The sequence below is a fragment of the Ovis canadensis genome, chromosome 13, assembly GCF_042477335.2.
Source record: "Ovis canadensis isolate MfBH-ARS-UI-01 breed Bighorn chromosome 13, ARS-UI_OviCan_v2, whole genome shotgun sequence".
NCBI classification, from domain to species: Eukaryota; Metazoa; Chordata; class Mammalia; order Artiodactyla; family Bovidae; genus Ovis; species Ovis canadensis.
The window spans coordinates 68,408,821-68,428,858 of NC_091257.1; the positions used below are offsets into that span (position 1 = coordinate 68,408,821).

General features: G+C 44.2%; 1 protein-coding gene across 1 annotated transcript; it reads left to right on the forward strand.

The window, feature by feature from the left end:
- Positions 1 to 862: 862 nt before the first annotated feature.
- Positions 863 to 19,695, forward strand: LOC138417258 (tyrosine-protein phosphatase non-receptor type substrate 1-like). The gene is made up of 7 exons (XM_069547073.2): positions 863 to 926; positions 4,410 to 4,721; positions 5,554 to 5,874; positions 10,163 to 10,471; positions 17,551 to 17,877; positions 17,987 to 18,093; positions 18,695 to 19,695. Exons 1-6 carry the CDS (start codon positions 863 to 865, stop codon positions 18,088 to 18,090), a joined length of 1,437 nt encoding a protein of 478 aa, XP_069403174.2. The 3' UTR covers positions 18,091 to 18,093; positions 18,695 to 19,695.
- The last annotated feature ends 343 nt before the right edge of the window (positions 19,696 to 20,038 follow it).

Genomic DNA, 20,038 nt, shown 5'->3' on the forward strand with positions numbered 1-20,038 from the left:
GGGATCGCATTTCTTAGGACGGAAATTCACATTTAGCTCCTATTACATGTCCAGCACTTTAGACTTTATATGCATTAGACTGAGTGCCTCCTGCTATAGATGAGGAAATGGAGGCTCAGGTTTGACCGAGGTCCAGGGGCTGCTGCGACCACTCCACTGAACTGTCTGAACTATGCATGAGTGTCACCCTGAGCTGCTTTTATTTATGTCTGAGGGCTGCTCTCACATCGGCTCGGTCACATTTCTTCTGCCTGTTTCCCGTTTCTTTGGCAGAGCCCGCTGTTTTTGGACACTTGCTCTGTAATTGTCGAATAAATGGGTGATGAGGAATGAATAACTTCATGACACTTTTAGGAAAAAATTGTTGTGTCAGACCCTGTAGAAAGCCCAGTTCAAACTAGGCCGCTTCCAAACGCCAGCCATCCAACCAGCGTACTCTCAGTTCCACACTCACCATGGATGGCGCTGCTCCCTAGTCCCTGCCGAGCCATCTGGAAGGGGTGCAGCAAGGAACTCTTTTCTTCCTCCTCCAGCTCCGCATGCGGTCCCAGGCGGCTCCTTTCGTGGGTCCTGTGTGTGTGCATGAGACAGTCAGCGCCCAGACCAGAGACAGCACGCGCCTCCCACTGGAGACCTCAGGCTTCCCTGAGGGCTTGGGGTTTGGAAGGGGATGTGGGCCACAGTGACCACTTCTCTCACTATGGCTCAAACCGCTGCTCCGGGCCTGGGGGTGGGCGGATAGTCAGGAGCTGCGAGGCCCACCCCAGGCTGTCAGGAGACCAGGCAGTGGCTCATCCAGGGCTCGGAGCCACAGCCAGCACTTGGAGCCAGCACGTTCTAGGGACGCTGGGCACCTCCTGCCATGACTGCTGCCCCTGGGCAGGCGCTGAGTGCCCTCCTGCTCACCCTCCTGCTGGGACTCCCAGGTGAGCCTGAGCACTGCCCACAGAGACCCTCAGAGTGGGCGGGGATTACCCACCCCAGCCACTCTGCTGCAGGGGAGGCTGAGCTGAGCTGTTTGCCTGCCTGTCAGGGTGCTCTTTCCTATGTTTTCCTTAGTGTGGACCTTGTGGGTAATGGCGCTAAGGGAAGCTTTGGGGGCAGGAGGAGAAAGATGTGAAGGGAGGCGAAGAGCCTGGGGTCAGGTCAGGGGATGAAAGAGAAGCCCTGCACTACCCAGTATCCCTGACGTGAACTCTGGTCTGAGTGGCTATCGGATCTAGCTCAGAGAGGGTTAGGGGTGCAAAGACAGATGGACAGAGAGCCCCCAAATGATGGAGCCTCTGGCATCATGAAGAGAGTGCTGGACCCGCAGTCAGATGGACATGCTTAACATCCCTCCTTAGTCATTCACAGGCATTGTGACCTTGTGCAACTCACTAAACCTCTCTGAGTCTCAGTTTCTTCTGGAAAGTGGGGGTAAAAATACCAGCCTCCCACAGCTGGGATGCAGTTGAAAATGAGCACACAGCCCCAGAAATGTTTTCTAATCCACAGGGCTCAGTGTGCAGGAGGGAAGATGATTATCATAGGATCTACTCAGAGGAGAGCACGATGCAGAGCTGAGTGCCAAGGGGACAGGCTCCCACAGCCTCCTGAGCTGCCCTCCACCCCCTGTGCTGTCACTGCTGCTTTATTTGCCCTGCCCTCCAACACATACCTGCCCATTTGTTCCTCCAGGGCAGGAGTCCTGTCTGACACATCTCTGTGTCCTCTCAGCATCCAAGTCACATCCTCACTCAAAGTAGAGGCTCGGGGAATGTAGCAAAGCCTCCCAGAGGTCCCTGCGCTCCGATCTCTGTAGGCTGTCCTGATGGGGAAGGAAGAGTCTAGCCCTGCAGTGGTCAGGATGACTCCAGAAGATAGATCCTGGGTGAGGAGCAGGAGTGCTGGGTCATCCTCCCAGCTTGTGAGGATGGATGAAGCTGCCTCCAACAGAGAGAGGCCCCTGTCCCTGGAGGTGAACAAGCAGAGGATAGAGGCTTAGGGGGAGTTAACAGGAAGGATCCGAGAAGGAGAGCCAGCCATGCCTTGCAGTGATTCTTGGCTTCTCTGTTATGTCCAAAGTGTAAATCTTGATTCCTCACCAAACCTCTCAGTTTCAGCTTAAAATGTCACCTCCTCCAGGAACCCTTTTCTGACCGCCTTTCCAGAAGAAGTCCTCCAGGCATTTTCTATGTCAGCACTCTTTGGGTTTCCCTGAAATCACTGAAGTGAGAAATAGATTTAAGGACTAGATTTGATAGACAGAGTGCCGGATGAACTATGGACGGAGGTTGGTGACATTGTACAGGAGACAGGGAGCAAGACCATCCCCAAGAAAAAGGAATGCAAAAAAGCAAAATGGCTGTCTGAGGAAGCCTTACAAATAGCTATGAAAAGAAGAGAAGTGAAAGGCAAAGGAGAAAAAGAAAGATACTCATTTGAATGCAGAGTTCTAAAGAATAACAAGGAGAGATAAGAAAGCCTTCCTCAGAGATCAATGCAAAGAAATAAAGGAAAACAATAGAATGGGAAAGACGAGAGATCTCTTCAAGAAAATTAGAGATACCAAGGGAGCATTTCATGCAAAGATGGGCACAATAAAGGACAGAAATGGTATGGACTTATCAGAAGCAGAAGATATTAAGAAGAGATGGCAAGAATACACGGAAGAACTGCACAAAAAAGATCTTCATGACCCAGATAATCACAAAGGTGTGATCACTCACACTCACCTAGAGCCGGACATCCTGGAATGTGAAGTCAGGTGGGCCTTAGGAAGCATCACTACGAACAAAGGTAGTGAAGGTGATGGAATTCCAGTTGAGCTATTTCAAATCCTGAAAGATGATGCTGTCAAAGTGCTGCACTCAATATGCCAGCAAATTTGGAAAACTCAGCAGTGGCCACAGGACTGGAAAAAGTCAGTTTTCATTCCAATCCCAAAGAAAGGCAATGCCAAAGAATGCGCAAACTACCGCACAATTGCACTCATCTCACATGCTAGCAAAGTAATGCTCAAAATTCTCCAAGCCAGGCTTCAGCAATACATGAACTGTGAACTTCCAGATGTTCAAGCCGGTTTTAGAAAAGGCAGAGGAACCAGAGATCAAATTGTCAATATCCGCTGGATCATTAAAAAGCAAGAGAGTTTCAGAAAAGCATCTATTTCTGCTTTATTGACTATGCCAAAGCCTTTGACTGTGTGGATCACAATAAACTGTGGAAAATTCTGAAAGAGATGGGAATACCAGACCACCTGACCTGCCTCTTGAGAAACCTGTATGCAGGTCAGGAAGCAATAGTTACTACTGGACATGGAAAAACAGACTGGTTCCAAATAGGAAAAGGAGTTCGTCAAGGCTGCATATTGTCACCCTGTTTTTTTAACTTATATGCAAAGTACATCATGAGAAACGCTGGGCTAGAAGAAGCACAAGCTGGAATCAAGATTGCCGGGAGAAATATCAATAACCTCAGATATGCAGATGACACCACCTTTATGGCAGGAAGTGAAGAACTAAAGAAACTCTTGATGAAAGTGACAGAGAATGAAAAAGTTGGCTTAAAGCTCAACATTTAGAAAACTAAGATCATGGCATCTATCTGGTCCCATCACTTTATGGGAAATAGATGGGGAAACAGTGGAAACAGTGGCTGACTTTATTTTCCTGGGCTCCAAAATCACTGCAGGTGGTGATTGCAGCCATGAAATTAAAAAACACTTACTCCATGAAAGGAAAGTTATGACCAACCTAGACAGTATATTAAAAAGCAGAGATATTACTTTGCCAACAAAGGTCCATTTAGTCAAGGCTATGGTTTTTCCAGTGGTCATGTATGGATGTGAGAGTTGGACTATAAAGAAAGCTGAGCACCGAAGAATTGATGCTTTTGAACTGTGGTATTGGAGAAGACTCTTGAGAGTCCCTTGGACTGCAAGGAGATCCAACCAGGCCATCCTAAAGGAGATCAGTCTCAGGTGTTTATTGGAGGGACTGATGTTGAAGCTGAAACTCCAATACTTTGGCCACCTGATGCGGAGAGCTGACTCATTGGAAAAGATCCTGATGCTGGGAAAGATTGAGGGCAGGAGAAGAAGGGGACGACAGAGGATGAGATGGTTGTATGGTATCACCAACACAATGAACATGGGTTTGGGTGGACTCGAGAGTTGGTGATGGACAGGGAGGCCTGGTGTGCTGCAGTTCATGGGTCACAAAGAGTTGGACATGACTGAGTGAACTGAACTGAAATCACTGAGGCCCAGTTGTAATTTTATATTTATTTGTTTACTTTTTAGCATCTGTTGGTTCCCTGAGCTGGAACCAGACAAGATATATAGTTAGTCCCCATGGCCACACACACCATGTCGGCAGTGGGATGCGTGGGCTCTCAGCATGCACTCACAGCCATCTCTTTCCTAGGTGGGCAGCCCTCCATCTCTCTGGTGGGCCCGACTCGCAGGACAACCCCTGAGAATCCAGTGCCTTTCAACTGTACTGCTGGTCCCTTCAACTCCTCAGACTTCAATGTCACCTGGATGAAGGACAGAGATAAGCATCCAGCCTCGGCTCAGCGCCTAGTGACCGACAACAAAGGCAATTACTCCATCACCAGTAAGGTGTGGGTGACCCTGTCCCACCAAGATATCTTGTCGGAGATAACCTGCGAAGTCATGCACCGGGGCCTGGCCAAGCCCTTGCGGAGGAGCATGAACCTCTCCCGGGTGCTCCAAGGTGAGAGGGCGGGAGGCTGGGTGGGGGGGCGTGGCTTTCTCAGTGTTTTGCACAAAGCCCCATTTCACAGTTGGGAAATTGGAATTCCGCCTCACAATGTCTGATCCCAGGGTAGCATTATTGAAGACACTGGTTTCAGGGGCCGGATATCTGGGTTTAGTCCTGACTGTACCACTTCATGATCTGTGTGCTCCTTTGGAAGTTACTGAGCCTCCTTGTGCCTCAGTTTCCCCTTAGAATGAGAATAAATTATCACCTACCTTGTAGGTTGCATGTGAGGATTAAATGAACTATTTCTTGTGAAGCACCTAGAACACTGCTTGTCAAAAGGAAAATCGTTTATGTATATTTGATTTTATTATTATTGTCTGGATTAAGCTTCCATCCCAAACATCTTTCTTCTATTAATACCATTACTATTTTTTACCTTTAAATATGTATTATTTATTCAACACAAATGAATTAATTCATCCATGAATATTTACTGTGTGGCAGGCACTGTTCTGGGTGGCAGGGATATAGAAATGAATATCAAGTTAAGTCCTGGTTCTCATGAAAATCATAGTTTATAATTCTTAAAATATTTCATGATATGAAATGTTTCAAATGCACAGGGAGTAACATAGCAAACACCCACGTACTATTAGCCATATTTAGTGAATGTTAGCACTTAGCTCTATTTGCCTTACATTGAGCATACAAGAAAAAAATTTTTTTTAAGGTAACTAATTTAAGAATGAGAGTTCTAGGGTTGGTTCCTGGGAAAGAAAGACATAGAGGGCAGAGGGGCAGGGATAATTCAGAAGATGTTCCCTTCTGTTTCTGTGTTTAGTTGTCCCCACCCTGAAGATCACCGCCCAGCCCTCTGCAGTGCAAATTCGTGTGCATCAGAGAGTGAATCTCACATGTCATGTGAGCCGCTTCTATCCCTCCCGCCTGCATCTCACCTGGATGGAGAACAGGCACAAGGTGCAGACCGTGGAGTCCCCCCAGGTCACCAGAAACCCAGACGGGACCTACTCTCTGCAGCACACCTGGCAAGTAGAGGCTACGCTGGATGGGAGAGAGTTTGCCTGCTGGGTGGTCCAGGATGAGCAGCCCCCAGTCCAGGCCAACATCACCCTGCGGGCTCAGGCGTCCAGACTGGGGAAAGGTGGGTACAGCCCCTCTGCGCAGCCTGGCTGGGAAAGTCAGGTGTGAAAACACTTGCCATCTGCCTGGAGTGCAGACAGCAGTGGGTCAGGGACTCAAGGCAGCAAGGGGTGAAGGTGAAGGAAGAGAAGGTGCCCTGGGATTGTAATAAAACTCTCAAGAATTCATCCCCAAACTCCACTCCTCCTTCCCCTGTTAGTCTCTCAGTCGTGACCCTTTGTGACTCTTTGTGACCCTATAGACTGTAGCCTACCTGGCTCCTCTGTCCATAGGGTTTCCCAGGCAAGAAAACTGAAGTGGGTTGCCATTTCCTCCTGCAGGGGATCTTCCCGACCCAGGGAGTGAACCCCGGGTTTCCTGCATTGCAGGCAGATTCTTTACCATCTGAGCCAGCAGGGAAGCCCTCCAACCCCTGCATCCTTTTTAAGAAGGAGGAGTGGGACTTCCTTCTTCAATTCCAAGCACTCTTCAGATTGAAAGCTCTCTGTTTTAACACTTAGGTACAGGAAACAGTAGATACTAAGGACAGCTAGAAATCAAAATCCCTTCCAGAAAGGTGATAATCAAGACAGGTTCATCTGACAGTTTCTAGGAGTCGATTTTAAAGAGCGGTCAGAATTCTTGACAGGATTACCTGGGAAGTTGGAGGGTGCAGGGGCAGGATTCTCACTGTCTCTATTTTTTTGCTCTCTATCACTTTTGCTCATTTGTTTGCTCTCTATCACTTCTGCCTCAGGCGATTTTTTCTCTTTTCTCCCCTCCTCTGTCCCTCATTTTTCTTTTCCTTCCCTTTTTCCTCTTCCTCTCCCTTGTTGTTGTTTTAGTTGCTAAGTCATATCTGACACTTTTTTGACCACATGGACTATAGCCTTGCAGGTTCCTCTGTCCGTGGGATTTCCCAGGTAAGAACACTGGAGTGGGTTGTCATCTCCTTCTCCAAAGAATCTTCCCCACCAGGGATTGAACCCAGGTCTCCTGCATTGGTAGGTGAATTCTTTATCACTGAGCCACAAGGGAAGCCCCTTTCTCTCTGTGTATGCTTGCTAAGTTGCTTCAGTTGTGTCTGACTCTTTGCAACCCTGTAGACTTTGCCCACCAGGCTCCTCTGTCCATGGGAATTCTCCACGCAAGAATACTGGAGTGGGTTGCCAGGTCCTTCTCCAGGGGATCTTCCTAACCCAAGAACTGAACCCGTATTTCTAATGTCTACCTGCATTGGCAGGCGGGCTCTTTAACACTGGAGAAGGAAATGGCAACCCACTCCAGTATTCTTGCCTGGAGAATCCCATGGACGGAGGAGCCTGGTGGGCTAGAGTTCATGGGGTCGCAAAGAGTCGGACACAACTGAGCAACTTCACTTCACTTCACTTCCACTTGTGACTCTTATCTTCTAAATCTAAATCTATCTTCCCCTCTGTACCTTTTGTGTGCTAGATGACATTCTCCACTAGAGGGAGCTGCCCACCAGCCCTTCAAACCCTGGGGCCAGATCTGCTTTCCCTGGTCCTGGTGAATCAGCTTGGGAGAATGAGTGACTCAGCCAGAGGGGCTGTGTTGGGGAGAGGAGGAGAGACGGGAATATTGGAAATGGCCAGACCTTGACCGGCCAAGGGTGAACCAGAATCCACTGACAGCTCTCCAGAACAACAGGAAGTGGGATAAGATAACTCCCTACAGGCAGTGCGAGCTGCTTGGTCTGCAGCACCAGCAAAAGGGCAGACAGGTTGCTGGGCTGCAAAACCACACATCCTCACAACAGGAGCACTGACCCTGCATTCGATCTCTTCCTGAAAGAACTGGCCTTTTCTGCTAACTCCAAGAATTCCCAGGGGCAATGAGCCTATTACCTTTTGACTTCTCCGTGGCCTTTTTATTCTTGTCTACAGGAAATAAGAAAAATGTCCACCCAGCGGGATATACAGATCTATGCGAAAAACTCCAAACAGCTCCTTTCTGACCAGAAGCAAGTTATATTATTTCGTTTTTTACTCATGCTGAGGCGTTTCTCTCTGTCTTATTTTTCTCCTTCGCCTGCATACAAGTATCTGACCCACTACTGCAAGGTTAGCCCCCTGAGAACATCACTTTGATTCTCCCACCCCTCTGTGCAGCTGTTTGATGTGCCCTCCGGTCTGCAGTGGGGAAAGGGCAGCTTCCTTTTCTGGCATCAGGCCCTCTTCTGTGTGGTGTTAAGGCGCTTTTGCTGCAACACCTCAGCCTGACTCCTAAACCCCTTCTTCAGCTCCCACCCCTTACACACTCCCAGTCCGTGCATCTGGTCATGTTCACTGACTCCTGTAGAGCACTTCGTGTGTGCCAGGCATCCTCACATATGTTGTCTGACATAATAAAATTGGGACAGACAGGAGAGGAGTAGGTCTCAGGCATCTCAAATAGTAGTACTTGGATTCGAAGGCAAGGCTGTCTGCTCACCAGTTCAACGTGTTTTCAGAGATTTTTTTTCCCTCCATCCTGCCTAGGCATACAAATATTAGTGTTATCTCAAGTCTTTTGTAAATTTCCCTCTTAAATACTCTGTATTGTATTTATTTCCTTCTGAACTGTCATATCTCCCCACATCATTCCGTTCTCATAGTTGGCCCTGAAACTATGGGACCTCTTCCAAGTCCCGACAGGGATTCTGTCCATTTAGGCCTCTCCTCTGCGCTGAGACTCTCTCAGCCCTGAAGCAGACACTGGCTCTTATTTTTTGAGTGGCCAGATTTCAGAGTCAAATGGATTGGTATCACCTGGCAGGGTTGCCATGGGCATTCTGCAACCTCAGGCAAAGCACTGCCCTTCCTGAGCTCCGTTTCCTCCTCTCAGCGAGAACAGTTATGCCCTCCAGGTGGGAACCAGCTAGGGCTCCTTCCTTTGACCCATGCTTGGCATCTAGATATTGCGGTGCACAGAGGGTGCTCTATGATGATCGTGATGGCAGTCTCTCTGATGCCCAGACCATGCTGGGTTGAAAGCAGGAAAATGCTGAAGTTCACTAATTACTATGGGGAAGCTATGGAGAAACAGAGGCAGCGTCAGTGTAACAGAAAGAGCCCTTGACTTGGAGTCTGTGATGGGAATGTGAGTTCTGTTTGCTGTGAGGCCCTTGGGTGAGTTACTAACCTTCTCAGCCTTTTTTCCTTTAACATTAGGAATACAATTAAAAATAATTATTTAGGTGACTGTTGTGAGTATTTGATGATAATAATTATCATTTGGGGCTTCCCTGGTGTCTCAAATGGTAAAGAATCTGCCTGCGATGTGGGAGACCCAGGTTCGATCCCTAGGTTGGGAAGATACCCTGGAGAAGGAAGTGGCAACCCACTCCATCATTCTTGCCTGGAAAATCCCATTGACAGAGGAACCTGGTGAGCTCCACATGGTCACAAAGAGTCGGACATGACTGAGCAACTAACACTCACACTCACACAATTGTGTTTATAGAGTGATTATAAATGATAATTATTTATAATTATCTCATATGTTTTGCTAGTAATTGTACATGATTTTTAAACTAACACTGGGTATTAAGAATCATCCCCATATCACAGATGAGGAAACTGAGTTAAGTTGTCATGCAGTGGAAGGACTGGGAATGCAAATTTGGGCTGAGTGTGACCCCAAAGCCTATGCTCCTACCCCTTCTCTGTGCTGTTGTTGTTGTTGTTGTTCAGTTGCCAAGTTGTGTCCAACTCTTTGCAACCCCATGAACCGCAGCCACCAGGCCTCCCTGTCCCTCACCATCCCCTGGAGTTTGCCCAAGTTCATGTCCATTAAATTCTCTGTGCTGCCTGCCTTCATATGACCTGTCCTGAGAGCAGTGATACACCCTTCCCTGTCCCAGGACTGAGGGAAGAGCTGAGTCTGGCCACTGAGCGCAGACGCTGAGTCCTTACTTTCTGGCTAAGAACCCTGGCTCTACTGGCCAGTTTTGGAACTTAGACAAGGTACTTAGGCTCTGGACCTCAGTGTCTTCATCAGCAAAACGAGAATAGGAGCAGCTCCCTCCTCCTAGGTTTGCAGTGAGGACTAGGGTTAGGTCTCAAAGTCAGCAAGCAGGGCTGTGAGGTGAGGGTGGGAGTCAGGTCTCTTTGCAAACTGCTGTTGTCCCTGTAGCTTCATTTGTTTGGCCTCTGATATCAGCTTCATAGTTGAACTCCTGTCAGAATGTAACCTAGAAACACGGTGGAAGACGAGACAGTGAGGCTTGTCAGTGGAGAAGCTGAGATTTGGTTCGCACTGGGTTTGGGCTCCTCTGCATCTTCTCACAGGCTGGGTCTCCTCTACAGGCATGAGCAGCTACTCTTCTGCCCTTCAAGGCCCCTTTCAGCGCTCTGAGCCAGGCACAAACATCCAACTGACCTTCACGTCCTCTGGATTCTCTACAGGTCAGGTTACTGTGACCTGGCTTAAAAATTCCCACCAGCTATTAAAGTCCCAGACCAGCGTCCACCCTCGTGGAGACATCTACAATGTGACCAGCCGTGTGCTCCTCCTTCTGGAGGCTGACGACGTGCATTCCCTTGTCCACTGCCAAGTCAAGCACATGTCCACCCTGGTTTCCCAGAAAACCATCAGACTGGAGCAGTACCTCCGTGGTAAGGATGTTCTCTTTGTCCAGATGGCTTAGTGCAGAGTCGGGCTGGAAGTTTCCTGAGTCTTGGTTTCCTTGACTGATACATGGGGCATCCCCTCACTTTGCTGTGGCAAGAATTCAGCATAATGAAACTGGTAAAGTAATTAACACATCTCTGGCTCATATGAATCACAGAGAAGTGGCAATTGTTATTATTCACATTTACTATTCATATCACCTCTCAGAACTCAGTTTCTTCAGCTGTAAAATGGAGACAAAATATTCAATTTTATTATATTAATTAATATATATTAATTTTATTTATATATATAAATTTATAATTTTTATATGAATCAAATTTAAAGGCCTTTGTGAACTTCTAAATTTTAGGTAGAATGATAACTGTTTTTATCTTTACTCATATGTAGGGAAGGGCCCAATTTTCTTTTTTTTTTTTTAGACCATTCACATTTTTTAAAAATATAAATTTATTTAATTGGAGGCTAATTACTTTACAATATTGTATTGGTTTTGCCATACATCAACATGAATCCACCATGGGTGTACACGTGTTCCCAATCCTGAACCCCCCTTCCACCTCCCTCCCCATACCATCCCTCTGGGTCATCCCAGTGCACCAGCCCCGAGCATCCTGTATCATGCATCGAACCTGGACTGGCGATTCATTTTACATATGATATTATACATGTTTCAATGCCATTCTCCCAAATCATCCCACCTTTGCCCTCTCCCACAGAGTCCAAAAGACTGTTCTATACATCTGTGTCTCTTTTGCTGTCTTGCATACAGGGTTATCGTTACCATCTTTCTAAATTCCATATATATGCATTAGTATACTGTATTGGTGTTTTTCTTTCTGGCTTACTTCACTCTGTATAAGAGGCTCCAGTTTCATTCACCTCATTAGAACTGATTCAAATGTATTCTTTCTAATGACTGAGTAATACTCCATTGTGTATATGTACCACAGCTTTCTTATCCATTCATCTGCTGATGGACATCTAGGTTGCTTCCATTGTAAACAGTGCTGTGATGAACATTGGGGTACATGTGTCTCTTTCTATTCTGGTTTCCTCGGTGCGTATGCCCAGCAGTGGGATTGCTGGGTCATAAGGCAGTTCTATTTCCAATTTTTTAAGGAATCTCCACACTGTTCTCCATAATGGCTGTACTAGTTTACATTCCCACCAACAGTGCAAGAGGGTTCCCTTTTCTCCACACCCTCCCAAGCATCTATTGCTTGTAGACTTTTGGATAGCAGCCATTCTGATTGGCATGAAATGGTACCTCATTGTGGTTTTGATTTGCATTTCTCTGATAATGAGTGATGTTGAGCATCTTTTCATGTGTTTGCTAGCCATCTGTATGTCTTCTTTGGAGAAATGTCTGTTTAATTCTTTGGCCCATTTTTTGATTGGGTCATTTATTTTTCTGGAATTGAGCTGCAGGAGTTGCTTGTATATTTTTGAGATTAATTCTTTGTTAGTTGCTTCATTTGCTATTAGTTTCTCCCATTCTGAAGGCTGTCTTTTCACCTTGCTTATAGTTTCCTTTGTTGTGCAGAAGCTTTTAACTTTAATTAGGTCCCATTTGTTTATTTTTGCTTTTATTTCCAATATTCTGGGAAGTGGGTCATAGAAGATCCTGCTGTGATTTATGTCAGAGAGTGTTTTGCCTATGTTATCCTCTAGGAATTTTATAGTTTCTGGTCTTACATTTAGATCTTTAATCAATTTTGAGTTTATTTTTGTGTATGCCTGGTAGGCTGCAGTCCATGGGGTCACTAAGAGTCGGACACGACTGAGTGACTTCACTTTCATGCACCGGAGAAGGAAATGGCAACCCACTCCAGTGTTCTTGCCTGGAGAATCCCAGGGACAGGGGAGCCTTGTGGGCTGCCATATATGGGGTCGCACAGAGTCAGACACAACTCTGTTACAAAGTGTTCTAGTTTTTATAAGAACATTCTTTTACAAGTGGTTGACCAGTTTCCCCAGCACCACTTGTTAAAGAGATTATTTTTTCTCCATTGTGTATTCTTGTCTCCTTTGTCAAAGATAAGGTGTCCATAGGTGCGTGGATTTATCTCTGGGCTTTCTATTTTGTTCCATTGATCTATATTTCTGTCTTTGTGCCAGTACCATACTGTCTTGATGACTGTGGCTTTGTAGTAGAGCCTGAAGTCAGGCAGGTTGATTCCTCCAGTTCCATTCTTCTTTCTCAAGATTGCTTTGGCTATTCAAGGTTTTTTAATATTTCCATACAAATTGTGAAATTATTTGTTCTAGCTCTGTGAAAAATACCATTGGTAGCTTGATAGGGACTGCATTGAATCTATAGATTTCTTTGGGTAGTATACTCATTTTCACTATATTGATTCTTCCGATCCATGAACACAGTATATTTCTCCATCTATTAGTGTCCTCTTTGATTTCTTTCACCAGTGTTTTATAGTTTTCTATATATGGGTCTTTTGTTTCTTTAGGTAGATATATTCCGAAGTATTTTATTTTTCCCATTGCAATGGTGAATGGAATTGTTTCCTTAATTTATCTTTCTGTTTTCTCATTATTAGTGTATAGGAATGCAAGGGATTTATGTGTGTTGATTTTATATCCTGAAACTTTACTATATTCATTGATTAGCTCTGGTAATTTTCTGGTGGAGTCTTTAGGGTTTTCTATGTAGAGGATCATGTCATCTGTGAACAGAGTTTTACTTCTTCTTTTCCAGTTTGGATTCCTTTTATTTCTTTTTCTGCTCTGATTGCTGTGGCCAAAACTGCCAATTTTCATCTGTATTTTTTACAGAAGGTTGATTTTGATTTTCTTGGCCTGGATGAGGCCTTGTTGCTGCTGCTGCTGCTCAGTCGCTTCAGTTGTGTCTGACTCTGTGCGACCCCATATATGGCAGCCCACAAGGCTCCCCTGTCCCTGGGATTCTCCAGGCAAGAACACTGGAATGGGTTGCCATTTCCTTCTCCAATGGATGAAAGTGAAAAGTGAAAGTGAAGTCACTCAGTCGTGTCTGACTCTTAGTGACCCTCATGGACTGCAGCCTACCAGGCTCCTCCCTCTATGGGATTTTCCAGGCAAGAATACTGGAGTGGGTTGCCATTGCCTTCTCTGTGATCAGGCCTTGACTGGTCTGCAAATAAGATGATTTGAAATTCTTTCATATCATGCCTAATAGGAGCTTAGTGATCACCTCATTATTTGCAACAACTTTAAAGCCCAGAAAAGATAAGTGAGTTGTCCAAGATTGCATGCACAGCAGTAAAATTAATTTTTAAAATATTTATAGGACTTTAAAGTTAACAAAATATTTTCCTCATTTTATGCTATTCTTGTGGAAGAAAATACATCATTTTACATGGATAAAATATTGATATTAATGACTCAAGTGAGCACAGCACATTATCAATATACACACTTGTGTGGATTGGCTTATTTAATATGTACAACCGCTCTGTACTGCTTATCCCATTCATGGTTTTATAGAAAGAAACTGAGTTTGTAAGAAGTGAAGGTTGCCTGAGGATATGAAGCTGCTTAGTGAGAGAACTTGGATGTGAATTCAGGTTTTTCGGACTCCACTATTCACCAGCTGTGGGACCTCCTGCTGGTTGTTTAAGTTCTCTGAGTGTTGGGATTGCTGACTGTAAAACAGGAAAATGATACTGCAGGGACTCCTCCTTATCTGAAAAATTTTTATATAATTCTCTGGAGTTAGAACAATTGTATAGAGAAGCAAATAGATAATAAGAATATTCACCATAAATTGATTATTTATAAATTATATTAATCAAACTAACAAAAATTAAACACAGAAAAAAAATATTAAAAGCAGCAAGGAAAAAGCAACAATAAGCATACAGGAGAATCCCCATAAAGTTAACAGCTGATCTTTCTGCAGAAATTCTGCAGGCCAGAAGGAAGTGGCAGGATATATTTAAAGTAATGACAGAGAAAAACCTACAGCCAAGATTACTCTACACAGCAAGGGTCTCATTCAGCTTCAGTGGAGAAATCAAAAGCTTTTCAGACAAGCAAAAGTTAAGAGAATGCAGCACCACCAAACCAGATTTACAACAAATGCTAAAGGAACTTCTCTAGCCAGGAAACACAAGAGAAGAAAAAGACCTATAAAAACAAATCTAAAACAATTAAGAAAATGCTAATAGGAACATATATATTAATAATTACTTTAAATGTAAATGGATTAAATGCTCCAACTAAAAGACACAGACTGAATGGATAAAAAAGAAGACCTATATATATGCTGTATGCAAGAGACCCACTTCAGACCTTGGGACACATGCAGACTGAAAGCGAGGAGATGGAAAAATAGATTAACCTCCTCTTTAAATCCTCACTGCTCAACACTGCCTGCATCAGATTGGGCTTGCCATTACAGAAATAATTTTGTGCTGTTGTCTGGATTTCCTTGGAGGCAAAGCCTGAAACGAGGTGTTAGGTGCAGGTGGTTGGGAGATGATTCAGTGAGACTGGGATAAGAGATGGAGTGAGTGACACAAGGAAGAAGGGACACTCCAGAAAAGGTGAGTTATTGACCTGGGGGCCCCTGTGGATGACTGGGGCTCATTGCCACTGGGGACCCTCTGAGAAACTCTATAGACTATTCCTCAGGAGTGTCTGAGGAGGGAGGGGGGAGGCTGGAATGTGCCTTCATGGGCTGCTGGGTGGCATTTCATGGTTGTGGAGAAATTCAGATGCAGAGCATTGAGGAAGAGCTTCAGGAATCTGAAATAGAATGTGGTACAACTCATCACTGCTGGGCTGAGATCAGGTGGCTACAAGAGGTAGTGTGGAGCCCAGAAACCCTCTGCTTTAGGAGGAGGGTCTTTCCTTGACTGAAGTATGGCAAGCATCAGACCACACCATGCAATTAGAACCCTAATACACTGTTGCTAAGTGAAATCAGAGATTTGGCAAAGTGTATTTCAAGTAATTGATATAAATGATGTTTGAGAACTGCTGGGGTCTCAGGTGAATCTTCTGGCCTTTAAAGATGAAAGAAGAAGGAAAAAATTCTATATTCTATGATCCTAATGATTCTGTGGGCACTTTGAAAGATAACATTTTGAGTTTAAAATGCCCCTTAAAATTGACAGAATAGTCAAATGATTTCAAATAATTTTTAAAAATTAACTTTTAGGTTGTGAGTGTGAAATTTGAAATGTAGGGTTTGATGGTATTGGCATAAGTTTTCTAGGAAAATATTACGCCAACTTCCTTACACTCCCAACACTTGTTTCTTCTAAAAGTTGGTGCATAGTTGTTATTATATGCTGCTGCTGTGCTCAGTTGCTTCAGTTGTGTCCAACTCTTTGCAACTCCATGGACTGCAACCTGCTGGGCTCCTCTGTCCATGGAATTCTCCAGGCAAGAATACTGGAGTGGGTTGCCATGCCCTCCTCCAGGGGATCTTCCCAACCCAGGGATTGAACCTCTGTCTCCTGCATTGCAGGCAGATTCTTTATCACTGAGCCAGTGGGGAAACCCAGTTGTCATTATATTCTATGTTTAATGAAAAGGTAAATTAAATAAAATTACTTGTATAATTGAAATGTTTTTCAAGTTCAAGTTTGAATCAATTCCTTTTTGACAATTTCATTGAAATGGAGGCCTGAGTTGTGTAGGGTCCTTCTACTGGCTTTTTGTTGTCTTTTCTGATACCAAGTAGCACTTTGTGTTTATACCATTTGGTTGTGAAGAATAAATAGCACGTGCACAGTGACTCAAGCTCTGTTCTCAGCACATGGGAGCAAATATCATCAGCTGGGTTTTGGTCTCGGTCCTCCCGACATTGTCCTGAATATCTTGCAGCCCAGAGAACTCACTGGTGACTAGAATGGTCTATCTGAGACCCTCCATGCTCTTATTGGTCCTTGTCAGCCCCATGGCACTTGCTTGATGGTACCTTGTTCTGGCCTGTCCTCCACAGGCACTGCCTAGTTACTAGGCCATCACAATCCCTTCTCTGGATTCTGCTTTTTGCTTGGTAGGAATCCCTGCCTGTGGGCTGAAGCGGAAAGATTGACAAGAGATAGGGACATTCTAGGGATGGTGACAGGGACATACTGGGGATGGTGTCTTGCTTGGCTGTTCCACCCATGAGCAGCATCATAGATGCAAGCATATAGGTCGAGGTGAATTGAGTATAAAAGAAATAATATTTGGGGAACAAACATGCTCTTAGTTCTTTCAAATTGTACTACATGAGGAGTTATTTTCTCTACCCTAGACCAAGAGCCAAAGTCTGTATAACTAGACCCCTCAAGCTTAGACAATTTTGAATAAGAGTATGGGAAATAAAGAGAAGGTGACGGGCACAAGGTCTTGCATTTGCCAGCGGTGTCAGTGCAGGGACCAGAATCTGATGCTCACATCCCTTACTTTAATTTAGTTCTGTGTATTCCTATGAATTCTACTGAAACCCTTAATGTTTGTTTGTTTGTTTTAATTTTTAAATTTCTCCAATTTTCTTTAGTATGCATACATTGTCTTCACAGCTGAAAAGTCTGGTTGAAAAAATTCTAGAAATTGTTAGGTCATAATTCCCAGGAGCCTGCAGTCATAAATGATTATAGCCTTATAGTTTGGGTGTCAGCATAGCAAATGTTAAAACATACTGTCTCTGGTAGAACCCCTGCTTTGCCACTTGTGACCTTGGGTAAATACTTAACTTCTCTAAAAGTAACCTCCTTTCTATGTCAACTATTAGTATCCTGCAGTCATGAAGATTAGAGGCTAGGAATCTTCATCAAGTCATAGAGTAAGTCAACTGATTCATAGGTTCTTAAATGAAATCCAGGTTCAACTTTTCCTATTGAATGTCCACAGTGGAAAAGAAAGGAAAGATTAAGATGACTTCATCATTCCATGCTTCCGTCCAAGCATGCATTCACTCATGCACTTACTTATGCATGCATTTATTAACCAACACCTAACTCCTCTATTGTAGGCCCTGGGCAGAGGACCCCTATCTTTAGGGAGCTTGCCAGTTCCCATGGTGAACTTCCTATAGTAATTGTCTGCTTTCTTTGGGCTGTGACAGTTCCCCCTACAGTGACTGTGTCCCAGTCTTCACAATCCTTGGATGTGGTGGCAGTTACCTGCCATGTGCAGAGATTCTATCCACAGAATGTGCATCTCAGCTGGTTGGAGAACTGCCATACATTCAAGAGAGCTGTGCAACCCTCGCCCAAGCAGAATAGTGATGGTACCTATACCTTGGAAAGCTTGCATTTGGTGAATGCCTCAGTGTGGGAGTCTGAACGTGTACTTACCTGTAAAGTGCAGCATGAGACCCAGCCTCCCATCCAAGCCAGCCTCATACTGTCCACAGCAGTGCAGGACACATACAAACTCCTTGGGAGCACAGGTAAGCTTACCTCTACACCTGTGAACAACTGGGTCACCTCTGTCTCCAAGTAGAATGAGGTATTAACTCAGAGTCCCGTTTGATATCTCCTCTGCCCCTTGTCCCTTAGGTCCAGAGATGCCTGCCTTTTTGATGGCTTTCCTCCTGGGCTTCAAAGTGGTGCTGGTGATCAGTTTCATAGCCACCTATTTCCACAGGTGGTGGAACCTGTAACAGGTGAGGTGGTGGCGGTCTTATTCTTTAGGGAGGGAGATCAGAGCCACCTTCCTGGGGTGGCAAGAAGAGTCAGAGCAAGCTCAAAAGTCATATGGCAATCCAGCTTCAAGGGAGAGATGGGAACAGACTTATTTTCTCCAAATGTGTCTTGGAATTCCAGAGACTTCCAACTCTCATTATTTTGTGCCCAGGAATATGAAGTTTCTACAACTAAGTTAGTTGGGACCCTGCAGGTGAGAGTCCAAGGTATGCAGGACCCTGGAGGTGAGGGTCCACAGTCAAAAAAGTTTTGAGACCCAGACTCCAAAGAGCCCTTCCATAGACTGTTGTATATTATGTTATACAACATGGAATGTTGTATATCCTTGGAATGAATAAGGAAAGTATTACTAAAATCAACTTATGGAACCTATCTTGGGCACTTGAATGTGCTGTGTAATAATACAGATGGATGTGGGTATGGGAGAGAGTTCAGAAGTCAAAAAGAGGTGTTTGGGGCTTCATTCCTCATCAGCACCATGAACCCAGGCCAAGCAAAGTGCCTCCCATACCATATGTGCTCAAAAACACTTGTGGAATCAATGAATGTTTTTCCCTACAGGTCCTACATACTCTGTGATACACTGCCTCCCTCCCTGTGCAAGGGGTTCAAGTGGAAAAAGCTACAAGGACTGGAGATGACTCAAGATTTCCCATCCTTCACTCTGCTTTCCCCACCTCCAACATGAACACACTCCCTTCCACACATTCTCCTATGTGCCTTCTCTCTGACCTTTGGAATTGAGTCAAGGATGGACATTGGTCATGTTGATCCAGAATGTCTGGACCCTGATGCACTGAGCTTCAAACTGGCCCTGCCTCCACCCCAAAGAGAATCAAGTAGATCAAGAAAACAGGTTTCCATTGTGCCCCTGCTCATGAACCCTTAATTTTCAGAGCACTTTTTACTTTTACCCAGAGCTTTTGCAATTGTGATTTCATTTTAACACACATGTATTTTAAATCACTAAGTTGAATAAAATTTTTCTATTCTGAAATTTATGATATAAAAATATCCACATAACTACCTACCATGCTATGTTTGCAGACTGTTAACATTTTGCTATTGCGATCTGTTGTTCCTTTGAAAATTACTGTACTAGATTTTGTATTCATAGTCTCAATCATGATTTTATGCTTCTACAACATATGTATAAATCCTTAAGCAATATATAACATTACTTGCATGTTTTAACTTTTGTATAAATGTTATTATACTGTATACAGTCTGCTGGAACTTTTAGTTTTTTATACTCAACACAGCTTTTTTTATTCATAAATTCATAAATGAATTTATACATTCATTTATGTAGCTTAATTTTATTAATTTCCACTGCTTTATAAGTTCTACTGTGACAGTATGCCACAATGTATTGATTTTTCTTGTGATGGATATTAAATATTTATGTAATGTCTTGCTAGTAGAATTTTGCACACATATTTTTGTATTTGTTTCTTGGGCATATATGGGAGAGTTCCTCTTCGACTGGTGTGTCCATAAAGTGGACTCTTGGTATCATTTGGAGCTTTTGTTATACATTAAAAAAAACATTTTCAAATCTTGATCAAGTTTTGCTCTTTCTATTTATGCCTTTGATCTCATTTTGTGTGTGTGTGTGTCTATTACAGGTGGGGATATTATTGGGATCTTACATATATATTTTTTTGATCTCCACTGCCCCTTTTCCATATATCAAGTTCCCATAAATTTCTGGTTCTTTTACTGATTTTATTTTGTTCCATTGTGCTACTTGTCTATTTCTCTGACCAAACTACCCTAGAATAGCTTCATAAGCTTTAATGCCTTGGCTGGGCACATCTTCCCACCTTTTCTTTCGTTTCTTCCTTTCTTTCTTTGGCTGCACTGGGTCTTAGCTGTGGCACATGGGGTCTTCACTGCAGCATG